The following is a 13,772-nucleotide window of genomic DNA, read 5'->3' as shown; positions in this document are numbered from 1 at the left end:
ACATGTTACAAGTTGAAAGCAACCGCTGAAACTTAATCTTCCTTTGTGTTGCTTCAATACCTTTACTTTGAATTTATTGCTTTATGAGTTAACTTTTATGCAAGACTTATTGATGCTTGTCTTGAAAGTACTATTCATGAAAAGTCTTTGCTATATGATTCAATTGTTTACACATTACATTTACCATTGCTTCGAATCGCTGCATTCATTACATGTGCTTACAATAGTATGATCAAGATTATGATGGCATGTCACTTCAGAAATTATCTTTGTTATCGTTTACCTACTTGGGATGAGCAGGAACTAAGCTTGGGGATGCTGATACGTCTCCAACGTATCGATAATTTCTTATGTTCCATGCCACTTTATTGATGATACCTACATGTTTTATGCATACTTTATGTCATATTTATGCATTTTCCGGCACTAACTTATTAACAAGATGCCGAAGAGCCAGTTGATGTTTTCTGCTGTTTTTGGTTTCAGAAATCCTAGTAAGGAAATATTCTCGGAATTGGATGAAATCAATGCCCAGGATCTTATTTTTCCACGAAGCTTCCAGAAGTCCGGAGAGGAAACGAAGTGGGGCGACGAGGCGGCCACACACTAGGGCGGCGCGGCCCAAGCCCTGGCCGCGCCGGCCTACTGTGTGGGCTCCTCGCGTCGCCCCTAAACCTACCTCCTCCTCCTATTTAAGCCTTCGTCGATAATAACTCCAGTACCGAGAGCCACGATACGGAAAACCTTCCAGAGACGCCGCCGCCGCCAATCCCATCTCGGGGATTCAGGAGATCACCTCCGGCACCCTGCCGGAGAGGGGAATCATCTCCCGGAGGACTCTTCACCGCCATGGTCGCCTCCGGAGTGATGAGTGAGTAGTTCACCCCTGGACTATGGGTCCATAGCAGTAGCTAGATGGTCGTCTTCTCCTAATTGTGCTATCATTGTTGGATCTTGTGAGCTGCCTAACATGATCAAGATCATCTATCTGTAATGCTATATGTTGTGTTTGTTGGGATCCGATGAATAAGTGAATGATATGTTATGTTGATTATAAATATCATCTATGTGTTGTTTATGATCTTGCATGCTCTCCGTTGCTAGTAGAGGCTCTGGCCAAGTTGATACTTGTAACTCCAAGAGGGAGTATTTATGCTCGATAGTGGGTTCATGTCTCCATTAAATCTGGGGGAGTGATAGAAACCCCTAAGGTTGTGGATGTGCTGTTGCCACTAGGGATAAAACATCAATGCTATGTCCAAGGATATATTTGTTGATTACATTACGCACCATACTTAATGCAATTGTATGTTGTTTGCAACTTAATACTGGAGGGGGTTCGGATGATAACCTGAAGGTGGACTTTTTAGGCATAGATGCATGCTGGATAGAGGTCTATGTACTTTATCGTAATGCCCAATTAAATCTCACAATACTCATCATAACATGTATGTGCATGGTCATGCCCTCTTTATTTGTCAATTGCCCAACTGTAATTTGTTCACCCAACATGCTTACTCTTATGGGAGAGACGCCTCTAGTGAACTGTGGACCCCGGGTCCATTCTTAACATCGAATACAATCAACTGCAATACTCATTCTACTGTTTTCTGCAAACAATCATCATCCACACTATACATCTAATCCTTTGTTACAGCAAGCCGGTGAGATTGACAACCTCACCGTTACGTTGGGACAAAGTACTTTGGTTGTGTTGTGCAGGTTCCACGTTGGCGCCGGAATCCCTGGTGTTGCGCCGCACTACACTCCGCCGCCATCAACCTTCAACGTGCTTCTTGGCTCCTACTGGTTCGATAAACCTTGGTTTCTTACTGAGGGAAAACTTGCCGCTGTACGCATCACACCTTCTTCTTGGGGTTCCCAACGGTCGCGTGCTGTACGCGTATCAAGACTGTTTTCTGGCGCCGTTGCCGGGGACCTGAAGAAAAGTTACACCATAGAGATCTCTAACTCCCACGTCAACTTTGCGCCAGCAGTGCCTCGGAAGGACACCTTCCGATACTTGGGATCAATCCTACACAAGGATGGGGATATTGATGAAGATGTGAACCACCGGATCAAAGCCGGATGGATGAAGTGGCGCCAAGTTTCTGACATTCTTTGTGATAAGAGAGTGCCACAAAAGCTAAAAGGTAAATTCTATAGGACGGCGGTTCGACCCGCAATATTGTATGGAGCTGAGTGTTGCCCGACTAAAAGGCCGCATGTTCAACAGTTAGGTGTGGCGGAGATGCGCATGTTGAGATGAATGTGTGGCCACACGAGGAAGGACCGAGTCCGGAATGATGATATACGAGATAGAGTTGGGATAGCACCGATTGCAGAGAAGCTTGCCCAACATCGTCTAAGATGGTTTGAGCATATTGACCTCCAGAAGCTCCAGTGCATAGTGGACGGCTAAAGTGTGCTGATAATGTAAAGAGAGTACGAAGTAGAGCAAACTTGACATGAAAGGAGTCTATAAAGAGAGATCTAAAGGGATGGAGTATCATCAAAGAACTAGCCATGGAAAGAGCCGCGTGGAAGCCTGCTATCCATGTATCAGAACCATGAGTTGGTTACGAGATCTTGTGGGTTTTACCTCTAGCCTACCCCAACTTATTTGAGAATAAAGTTTTTGCTGTTGTTGTTGTAATGTATGTCATCACCGTAACAAGAGTAAAATGCATGAACGGCCACTGTACTTGTCGGAGAAGCTCGCTACGGTCACCGTACTCTTGGAATACGCCGCAGAGGTCACTCAACTTGACTGACAGAATTTGTACGGTCACTCATCACATATTTGCGTGTGTATTAGGTGACATGGCAGGCGGAGGTCACTCAACTTGTCGATGAGATTCATCAACGGTCACTTCGGCGGCTGGATCGTTGCGTGGAAGAAAAGAGGTACGGGTCTTCAGTGCAAAAACGCAAAAGAGCCCTTCCACGTACAGAAAACCTCCACTCCGATCGTTCCGATCGTTCTGTTTGTGGCCGCGACATTAGCGGTGCTGCAAAAGCTGAGAGGGAGGGAAGGAAAGAAAGGAAGGTGGGAGGAGATATCAGCGGTTGCAATTGTCCGGGGCGAGAGGTGATCTCGGCGGCGTATCTGTGGCCTTGGAGAGGCGGCGATGGTGGGTCAGCGTCGTGAGGAAGGAACTCCCTCTCCTGTCTACGGTAAGGCACCCACCAGAGATCGATTTGGGTAGGGAAAAACAGTCTACTGCATCCAGATTTTGGGACCCCTGCCGACTCCTGCTGGCTCCGGCCTCCGGTGCTCCGGTCCTCTCGCCGCTCGCTGGCCAAGAAGACAACTGAAGGCGCCTTGGCCTCGTTGTGTGTTGTGTCGTTGGAGCAATCGAGCTGGACTTGTGTAGTGCTCACGGGAGTAGTAGTACGTACAGGAGCCGAACAACTGCTGTTCCTGCGCTGCTATTGCATCTGGTCATGTTAGTGGTTGGATCCTAACATGGATACACGTGTCCGTTCGCTGACGCGTCCTAACAGTTGTTGTTGGATTCGAACATTTAGTGTAGATGCTATGGGCCAGGAGGAGACATGGATTTGTTTGTCTATATTATCTGAATACTACATGATTTATTTTGTTAAGAAATAATGGGTATTCAGCAGAATACCCATGAATACAAGTGTACCCGCCACTGCTGGTGGGTTATAGGGGTGGGTTTTATTGTGTTTTCTGAATTTTCCAATGTTTCGGTTTTGGGATCAGATTCATATTTCTGAAAAATCGGTAGTAATAGCAACCACGTATATTGCAGCATTCATAGAATTATCAATAGCAGTGGATAGTGCAACATCAAGTGGGTTTAGGGGAGGGTTTACTGAATTTGCATCTCTGAATTTGCAAACATGACATATAAAGATGCATCTCCGAATTTGTCCCTGAAATATGATGAAAGGTTCTGATTTTAAGCATCAATTGTCGTCACAGGTCATCGTAGCAGCTATTTCTCAGTGCAAATCAACCATGGAGGGTTTTTTGTGGGCTCGGGTAGAAGCAAGAAGTACGTCAGTGGACAGGCAATTTGGCTTGATCATGTGGACAGTGTGACATGGTCACCACTGATCATTGAGAATCTTGTGGATGAGATGGGGTATGATATGTGTGGAAGAATAAAAGTTTACTTCTGCTTGCCTCACTTGGATGTTAGTACAAATGGATTGATAGAAATTACACATGATGCACAAACTCAAGCAATGTTGGATTTTTTAGGAAAAGGGCAGCATTTCTTCAAGCAATTTTTGGATCATGATAACAACATGATGGGCACATGCTTGGGAGCAGCTAGCAGTTCAGTTGGTGTGTTTGCACACAAGGATTCAGAATTGGTGCAGCAGGAAGAAGACCCTGTCGCATTACATGTGCATAATTCTGTGAATTCTGAAGCAAATAGAAGGAGAAGGAACCATAGTAATGAATAAGATGTTCCTGCTCACAGGAGTGACCTAGATGATTCAGACTTCGATCCAAAGGGAATGGTTGATTCAGACTACGAGATAGATTTAGGTGATGATGATTTGTTTGAGGATAATGTTGACAATTCAGAGGATGAAGAAGTGAAGATTCCTAAGGAACAAGGAATGGAGAGGACAGAAAGTTAGCCATACTTGAAGCAAAATATGCAGCACAGATGAAGAAAGTAGAGGAGGCAGCTGCAAAGAGGATTGAGCAAGGGAAGAAGAAGGAAGAGCAGGCAACAGCAAGAGCCAAGGAAATTGCAGAGAAAAAGGAGATGAAAAGAATGGAGGCTGAAATCAACAAAAAAGCTTTTTGCTGAGACCCAAAGGATCATTGTTGAGGTGAAAAATATTTGTGTTTAAATTTTGATTTATTATGTGGTATCAAATTGGTTTGTATTTACAACATTTTTCTACATTGTGATAGGTGAGAAAAGAAGTTGCGGAGAAGAAGAAAAAAGAAGCAACAGAGAGAAGGGAAGCTGAGAAAGAGAAGAGGGATCTTGAGAAGGCTAGACAAGAAGCTGCCAAGAGGGCTCATATGCAACAAGAAGCCAGAGATAGAGCTCAGCTCATGGCTACTTTGAGAGCTGCAAAGGCAAGTGAAGTGCAAGAAGAAGATGATGCAAGTGATTTTGTGCCTCCGAGACCAAAGAAAGTCAATATGTTTGATGAGTTTAGGAATCCAAGATGAAGTAGAATTTCAAAAAAAAAATAGACATTTTGATCTATGAATAATAGACAAACTGAATAACGTACTCTTGTAATGTTTGTCATTAAACTATTGCTGCACTCATTCACAGAATTTTGCTAAGTTATGTATGACTTCAGTGATTTCAAATGTTTGCCTTATTTTCCTGATCAATTGCTGTCAAAATGGTGCTTAATTGCTTTCATGTGTTGCTCTATATTCCTGATAAAATGTTGTCAAATTGGCGTTTACTTGATGTCAAATGCTTGCTTTATATTCCGTATAAAATGCTGTCAAAATGGTGCTTAATTGCTATCAAATGCTTGCTTTATATTCCTCATCAATTGATGTGTTATATGTACCAGAAAAATGCTGTTAAAATGGTGCTTAATTGCTGTCAAATGTTGCTTTATATTCCTGATAAAATGTTGTTGTAATGCATCAAAAATACTGCCAAATTTCGTGAAACATAGAAGACAAGATATACACCATATTTCATTCATATGTACCAAACAGCCTTTACATAGAGAGTCTCCAAAATGCTACTCATGTGATGCCAACTAACTACTTCATTGTACAAAAGGAACATTGCTACCGGTGGTACTATCTTCACAACTACCACTGCTACATCTGCAAAAGACAGCTCCATCAACAGTTGCATCTACTTCCTGCACAACATCCTGCATCCATTTCATATACAGAACTAACTGCAGTGGAACAAGTAGTAGGTTCTTCATTTCGTGGACTGCATTTCTTCTCACTTGCAGTTGCATCCAGGGCAATGTGGAGCAGCGCCTGGAATATCCTGCATCCATTTCCTATACAGAACAAACTGCACGGCAACCTGCACAAACAAAAGAAATTATTCAGAAAACTGCACGGAGTTCTACTCAACGCTGGTGGAGCTCGCCGCTGTCGCCCGGGGCACCTCCGCCTTCGCCTTCTCCACCCCTGCTAACTCCAGCAACCCGTCGCCGCTTCCTCCACCTTCTCCAATTCCTCCACAGCCGGCAACCCACAACAAAGCGCATCAATCTCCATCGAGTGGGGACGGGAAGAAGGCGGATCTGCGAAGGGGATGAGGAGAATGGCGATGGAGAGGGCGGCCAGGTGGAGGAACGCTACGGTGGCGGGCTTGCGGCAATGGCAGGGCGGCGGGGTGGAGGAGAGGCCGCCGGTTGGAGGATGGGGGGCAGCCCGATGTACAGTTTCACTCTTTGCAATTTGCCCCCTCCACCTTTTCTCTTCTGCACGACGGTCAGCCCGACGCAGTGACCTTTCGTGCATCGCAACGACAAGTTCGATGACCTACCACGTCCACGTCACCTAATACACACGCGCATACAACAACAGTGACCGTAGAAATCATCTTCTACAAGTTCAGTGACCGCTGCGACGTATTCTGGGAATACAGTGACCGTACCGTGCCGTCTAGACAAGTTCAGTGACCGTTGGTGCATTTTACTCCCGTAACAACATAGTGCATGGAGATGGCAAAGCCTCAGTGAGGGCATCGGTGGGCTTCTTGCAGAACAACCTGGCGTCTTTCTGCGGCAAATCTAAAGAGTGGTGTTGCAAAGGGGAAGGGCTTGTTGTACCAAGTCAGAAACGCAGTTCTGCACCTGATGAAGAAAGATCCAACTGGGACAGCGCCAGTAGGAGGACGGGAACAGGGGGTCATTGTCCGTGACGACAGAGGTCCCGTTGTTCGATCTGCAGGGTTCTATACCCCGTACTGTGCCCTGTGCCACCTCAACTGAAGAAACGATACTAGAGGCCAGTGTAGAAACAGAGCACAGAGCACGCAAACGCAGCCGACGGAGTAGAAGGTCAGAATCAGATGGTGCTCGGAGCTTGGTAAATGGAACGGCGATGCAGAGCATGGTCATGCCTTGGCCAAAACGAGAACCTACTAGACATACCAAAGAGAACTAAACACGCATTTTCAAAGTACCACAAAAGAATGAGTTTACAAGTGCAGCACTCTTTACGTCTAATATTTCGCAAACAATGCAACAAAAGTGGACCGACGTGACAGAGCCACATACGCCGAAATATGTTCCAACCATAACTCCTTATTTTATCAATGGCGATATTGATGTTGGCCTATTAAGCAAACAGACGTACATTTTACCATCTGCTTTCAAAAAGCCCCCCAGCAGGAAAATGCCAAAATCTGTTTTACCACGACCACATATATATGCCAACAAAAGACCGGACAACTACTTTATTTCTTCCAACTTGTAAAAGCTGGATCAGATGACGACTTCGAACTGCATCACGTCAGCTGCAACAAACAAAGTACGTAGTAACTGCTAACAAAATCCCAGCAAGCAACAGCTACAACCTCCCAATTCTAATTATCTTCCAAAATGAGAAAAACCTATGCCTACAAACTTTCTGGTAATGAACTCGAGATTACATTGCATACAACAAACTGCAGAGCACTGAGGGGTGAGTGGGCCATCAAAAGCAACCACATGGTTTATGTGACCATAGGAAACATAACGACATAATGTTTGCTGAAAGTTTTTTACCACAAAACTATCATCCGAATGTGGCCAAACAGCAATCATAAAACTGAGCTCAGCCTGGTTATCACGTATGTTCCACTGCAACAGCCCAGCCACTTGCAGCAGTGCTCCGAATAAAATGGTTCATTAGTTGACTTGCACTTTGGTATAATTATCAGCTGCTGCTGATAGCGAGGGTATGGTAACAGAAAATCCAGGTCCCATCTGCAAAAAAAAAGTTCCTCTAGTAAAGAGACAGGAGCAATCTGAGGGGATGTTGCAGCTGAAAACGACTGATTGATGAATTTGGGATTATTGCCTCTACTAATTATACTTGTGAACTTGCTTACATGCAAACATTACACGTAGCACTTTTAGTTCACCATACAAGAAATGAGATGAGCCACTAGTAGCAATTGCAACTCATATACTCAACTGTACGGGCATAAGACCTCTCATTGGACAGTACAGACGCCGGTGCATGAATCATATAAAGACAACTAAAACACCAATCCTAATCAAAACCATTAGCGACATTATGATGGACCTAGCAGTAATTCAACCTTTCTGTGTACCGTAGTATCAACTTAGAGATAGGCAGGCCAGATTTAGAAACGGTCCATTCTCTGAAAACAATAGAGAGCACATGGACAAATATGCACTACACCTCTACCACCTAGTTTCAGAAAACAAGAGTTTTGCCAATGAACCATGCATAATTGCAGTTTGATTGGCAAATGAAGAAAGTGCCAAAAAATGCCTGCAAGATTGCTAATGCCAAAAATGAGTACCCTGGCTCTCGCTTATTTCTCTGTATCCTTCTTAATTTGGTTAGCCTGTTAGATTTTTTATCAAAAAAAGGTACCCTTTTCTGTCTTCTTCTAAGCCTTTCAAAACTTGTTTTGTATTTCTTATCATTATTCTAACCTAAGTTCGGTAGGGTTCTTCTCTATTGCTGTCATAAAAATATGAGTTCATAAGAATATGAAAACCCAAAGATCTATAGCATATCACTACTTTTACTTGAAGTATACTGTGACATCCCTAGAAAGTGGAAACAAATGATAGGCCTATCATCTGACAAATGTGGAAGGGAAGAGAACTTACTGTGCTACTCAAAGTGAACTTCTTCACGTATCCAACATATTTCGAAGCTGGAAGGAAGGGAGAGTGTTAACAACTTGGATTTCATAGCATCATCACAATTTTAACAGAGAAAAAACATAAAAAATATTGAAGCATGCATGAAGAAAAATATTAACATCCAAGAACGAATTAGTGGCCAATATACCATCTGAATCAGATACTCAGATGCCTCTTACATTGGCCACAGCCGTTTTGCATCAAGTGCCCCAAGTATTGAAGTATTTCCTCAGGCTCAAACTTTATACTTCAAATTTATATCAGTAATATATTGCCAACATTAGCAATTTACCACAACTATTTGAAACATGATTGAAGTTCATAGATTTGTAATAAGAGAGACATATTCACTCATAATAAGATGGAGGGATAGATGATCGGTTTCCTGCTTTGAAACTAAAACATCCCAATTTGTTGCAACCAGTCAATTTATCATCAAACATCATGAGGCCTCGCTGAAGTAGCAAGATCGTGACTTTATCCCTTAATATCAATAGGTGGGCCATGAGGCTGTTTCTGGATGTTAAAAGGTTCAACAAAATTACTTTGTGTATAAGCATGTAAACACGACCAGCAGACCACTTACTTTTCTTTAAGCCCACAGGCTTAGCAAGTAAAAGTGCATTTACGAAAGCACCAATATTTTCACGTAAACTCTCCTCGGAAAAATTCACCTGCAATAACACACAATATTGAGCCATGGCACAGAATTGCAATGTGCGCTTGGGTACGTATACGAAGATTGATAAATTCAGCAGGTATATTTGCAATAGTACTGATGTCCCATACCTTTCCAAGACCAACATGCACTATAGCAGTTTTGTCTATTTTGAAATCAACACGGCCTGATTTCGCCGCTTTGACAGCACCAGAAACATCATTTGTAACAGACCCTAACTATAAAACTGAAGTGTCATGAAAGGCAGAAGATTTAAGTACAGTTCCAAAATAAATTGAAAAAGGAAGATGCCTACCTTTGGGTTTGGCATCAAACCACGAGGACCCAATATTCTAGCGACCTTAGGAAGGAAATCAATCAGGTGTTAATAATATGTCAAACAGGAAATAACATTGATGTCATAAGTTCACACTACTACCTTTGAAAGCCGAGGCATATACATTGGGGTTGCTATGCACTTGTCGAAGCTTAGTTTGCCTCCTCCTACATATATATAATCGTAAGTGGAAAAGAACTCCCAATCAACAAGGATTTCAAACATTGAAGTTGGAAAACTAAAACATCAATTGGGAATCCATTTACGATGCTGTACTAGAGTGAGAACATGTAGCGATTGGTGATATATCAAAGGGAAAATAAATTATTAAAATCACAACATAGTAAAGTACCTTTGCGAATCTCCTCAATCAGCTCGTCGCCTCCAACAACATCTGCTCCAGCAGCTCTAGCTTCTTCTGCTGCAGGACCTTCAGCAAATACTGCTACCCTGACAGTCTGAAAATAATAAAGAACTCAGCATTAAGCACTCATGGAACCATGGCCATGTTGCGAACAGAAGATTTTTTTTATGTCTCAGAGAAAACAAAGTGATGTCTGTAAAATTCTTGCATACATAGACTTCAATGATAAATATAAAGGTACCTTGCCAGTGCCATGAGGCAAAGTTATGGCTCCACGGACCATCTGTACACCACGAAAGATTTTGGTCAGTCTCGGAAAATAACTTTATATCTAACATTCACAAGCAGATTGGCGCAAATAGAAATATCGGGAGGTAATGTGGCAAATCAAATGACGAAGCATTAGTTAATCATCAGTTCTTTTAGCAAGTACAGAACCCCTGGACAACATTTCTTCTGTATATGAATGTATTAGATAAGCCTCAATGGGTATAAAAAAGCATTTAAGCAGCATCCCTGTTATATTACATAGCTTCTACAGCGATTTCACGCAAGGGAACTTTGGCTTCCCAGCAAGTATGATGGCCTAAACCATCAGTCCTTTTAGTTACTGGAATTGGTAAAATATCAAGCAATAATTCAGTATCATGACAAGTTAAATTTCCATATTCCAGTAGAATTATGATGTGAGAAAACTTAGCAGGATAAAATGTGCGCTTTAAGGTACTTCTGGAGAAGTGCAGCTGACCTGGTCACCACGACGTGGATCAACACCTAACATTACATGAGCTTCCACTGTTTCAGTAAAATTCCGCTTCTTCTCATTTGCACTGGCCTGGAAGAAAGCAATGGAACAGGTAAGACAATAGATTCTTTAACTAAAAGAATATAAAATTCTCAAGTTTTATGGAAACTTGAAGAATTTTACATTTTCACACACTTCTCGGGTTAGAAATCATCTTGACTTATATGTTTATGTAATAAGTGTTGAACCATGAGGGTGCATAACCTAGCAGAGGTCTAAAATGTGTACAGGTGAAAACTAACTACATTAGCAATAATGTAGGGCCAAAACAACACTTTTGATTATTGTTTTTTCTTTTTTGAAAAAACAATTTGGTGCTGCAACCCAACATCGCGAAGACACCCTGAATATAAAAACTTGTGAAACATATACAGGAGACACTTTTGAAGTAAATAATTTTTGAGATATTTAAAGGTGGTGAAAAATCAAATTTATCCACCGTACCACACTTTAATTAGCGTCTACTTCCTCTCCTACAAATGGAAAGATATTCAAGGGGGTGAAATTTGGAAAGATATTCAAGGGGGTGAAATTTTGAAAGATCTTGTAGCTAAAAGGTGGAGAAACTATCCAGTGGGAAAAACAATCCTTCCAGTGAAAACTCCACACAAACCATGTGTACAAGTTCCACAAAAATTTCTAACATATACGATATGTAGGTGAGGTTATGTCCTACAAACCCACAAAGTAAGTTAATCCAATCACATTTTAAAAAAATTGTATGAACAGGATTTTGGTAATATACTACTTTTCACTTTCCTTTCCCTTCATCATACTTCCTAAAATTCCACTGAGTGGTCTTCAGCTTTTACATATTTATAAAGCATCACCTCTTCCAGCATAATCAGCAAAGTTAAAACTGAGGTTGTTAACCTATCGAGTTCTCTGATTTCCTACCCATGCCATTAAAATCTTGTGCCCATCACGGCGCCTGCTGGCACTTCCAGCCTTAGCCTCGGATGTGGAAGCTAAACGAATGGTCAAGAAAAGAACACAGCAAATGTTTATAGCATCCATGTAGAAATAATGATCATGTGCCAGTTTAGGGTTGCTCAGCTTATTCTTGAGCAGTTGTGGAGAAGTAAGTCTTGTTTGGAAAACAGGTTGTACTACGACTAATATGGCAAAATAAAACAATACACTTTTGCAGCTTGATATCTCTTCTGTTTCTTGATAGCCAGGACAAGATTCTAGAAACACAGGAATGACTGCGTACTCGATAGAGCACAACCCTCGATCTACAACCTGCCGACCAAAATCACGGAGGACGCAGCTCTTTGGGCACATGCTGGCGCGCTAGGCATCAGGGCAGTGTTGCCGACAACCTGGACGTATACTAGGTTCTCTCTGTTCCTGCTGTATTACCTTATATTTTTAAATCAAATGAACCGCAAAGGTCCTTTGCTAACAACAAGATTTTAAACTACTACTTTTTGTTGATTAAACCAAAATCAGGCAACAAAACAGGAAAATGGGTCACAGCAACTCAACCAAACAGGATTATCATAATCCACCACAATGGCAAAAGGCATCCTAAGAAAGTAGGAGTAATAAGTCTAGTAGGCTAGCATAGCATCCACTGTCACAAAAAGAAACATCAAAAATGGCTTAACCCCCACCTAGAATTTGTTGTCACATTCCAGTCAAACAAAGTCTACTAAATCTGCATGCCTAAACCAGAAAAAATCATGCTACTTCAGATGGGGCATTCTTCTCGGCGCAAATATCGTAGAGCACTCAGACCATCTCGAAACCAGAGAAAATACCCAATGGGGTCACAGCAACAGCATTGACTTGTAAGTTCGAACTGCGACGAAGCAAATCACTCGAAGTGCACAGACCTTGATTTCGCGGAGCGCATCAACAAGATCAATGGCGACCTTCTGCGGCCGCTTGACGACGGGTATGAGCGTCGGGTAGGGCACCGTCTCCTCCTCCACCTGGAGACCGAAGACGGGCCTCCTCCCCCACTGGGCCTCCTTCTCGATCCGCTCCCCCTCGCCGCGCAGATCCTCCTCGTTCACCCCCTCCTCTCCGGCCGCTGGACGGTCTTCCGGCAGGGGCGCGACCCTGCTCGGGTACGACACGGGCGCGATCGCGGGGCCCGACTCGTTCGCGAACCGCATCTCCTGCCTCGTGAACTGCCGCGGCGGATTCTGGGGCTGCGGCTGCTGCTGAAATCTCCTGGGAAGCGGGTCGTCGGGGCTGGCGCTCGGGGGCTCCGGCGAGGGGGCCTCGGCGGCGGGTGGGGGCTGCGGCTTCGGGGCGTACGAGACGGGCTTGATGGGCGGCGGTGGGGGGTTGCCGGAGTTGGAGGAGCAGAAGCGGAAGAGCGGGAGGAGGCGGTGGGGGTGCGGGTGGCATCGCGAGTGGGGAAGGAGGAGGCGGAGGTGAGCCATGGCGGCGGCGGCCGGCGGCGAGTGGTGCGGCGTGGGGTTTAAGTGGGGAACCGAAGAGAGATGGACTGGAATGGGAGGGTTTCTTCTGGTGGACACCGGACTGGGCTCGATCGGGTGAACGCCGATGATCAATACAGCTCGCGCTGGCCCAACTAGGACACTTTGATGGCCCGTGTAGTAGTTTTTATGCTACGATCATCTCTTGTCCTTCACCTATATAAGTTCACTAAACACACTAAGCTGAAATTAAATAGTCATTCATCTAGTTATCTTCTCTTTCTAAATAGCTGATCCCATTTTATTGCCCTCCTGTGAAGCCACGTCAACCATATTTGAGCAGCCCGTTGCGGATGGTTGCCCTCTTCCTGTCACCGTTTCCATGT

General features: G+C 43.6%; 1 protein-coding gene across 1 annotated transcript; it reads right to left on the bottom strand.

Annotated features, from left to right (window-relative positions):
- Positions 1 to 7,369: 7,369 nt before the first annotated feature.
- LOC127314067 (uncharacterized) lies at positions 7,370 to 13,476 on the bottom strand. Its single transcript, XM_051344542.2, has 10 exons — positions 12,832 to 13,476; positions 10,934 to 11,020; positions 10,427 to 10,468; positions 10,174 to 10,279; positions 9,924 to 9,988; positions 9,801 to 9,845; positions 9,616 to 9,723; positions 9,413 to 9,500; positions 8,791 to 8,837; positions 7,370 to 7,908 (listed from the first exon to the last, which is right to left on the bottom strand). Exons 1-10 carry the CDS (start codon positions 13,387 to 13,389, stop codon positions 7,831 to 7,833), a joined length of 1,224 nt encoding a protein of 407 aa, XP_051200502.1. The 5' UTR covers positions 13,390 to 13,476; the 3' UTR covers positions 7,370 to 7,830.
- Positions 13,477 to 13,772: the final 296 nt, after the last annotated feature.

The sequence above is a fragment of the Lolium perenne genome, chromosome 7, assembly GCF_019359855.2.
Source record: "Lolium perenne isolate Kyuss_39 chromosome 7, Kyuss_2.0, whole genome shotgun sequence".
Lineage (NCBI taxonomy): Eukaryota > Viridiplantae > Streptophyta > Magnoliopsida > Poales > Poaceae > Lolium > Lolium perenne.
This window is presented reverse-complemented; position numbering and strand designations above follow the sequence as displayed.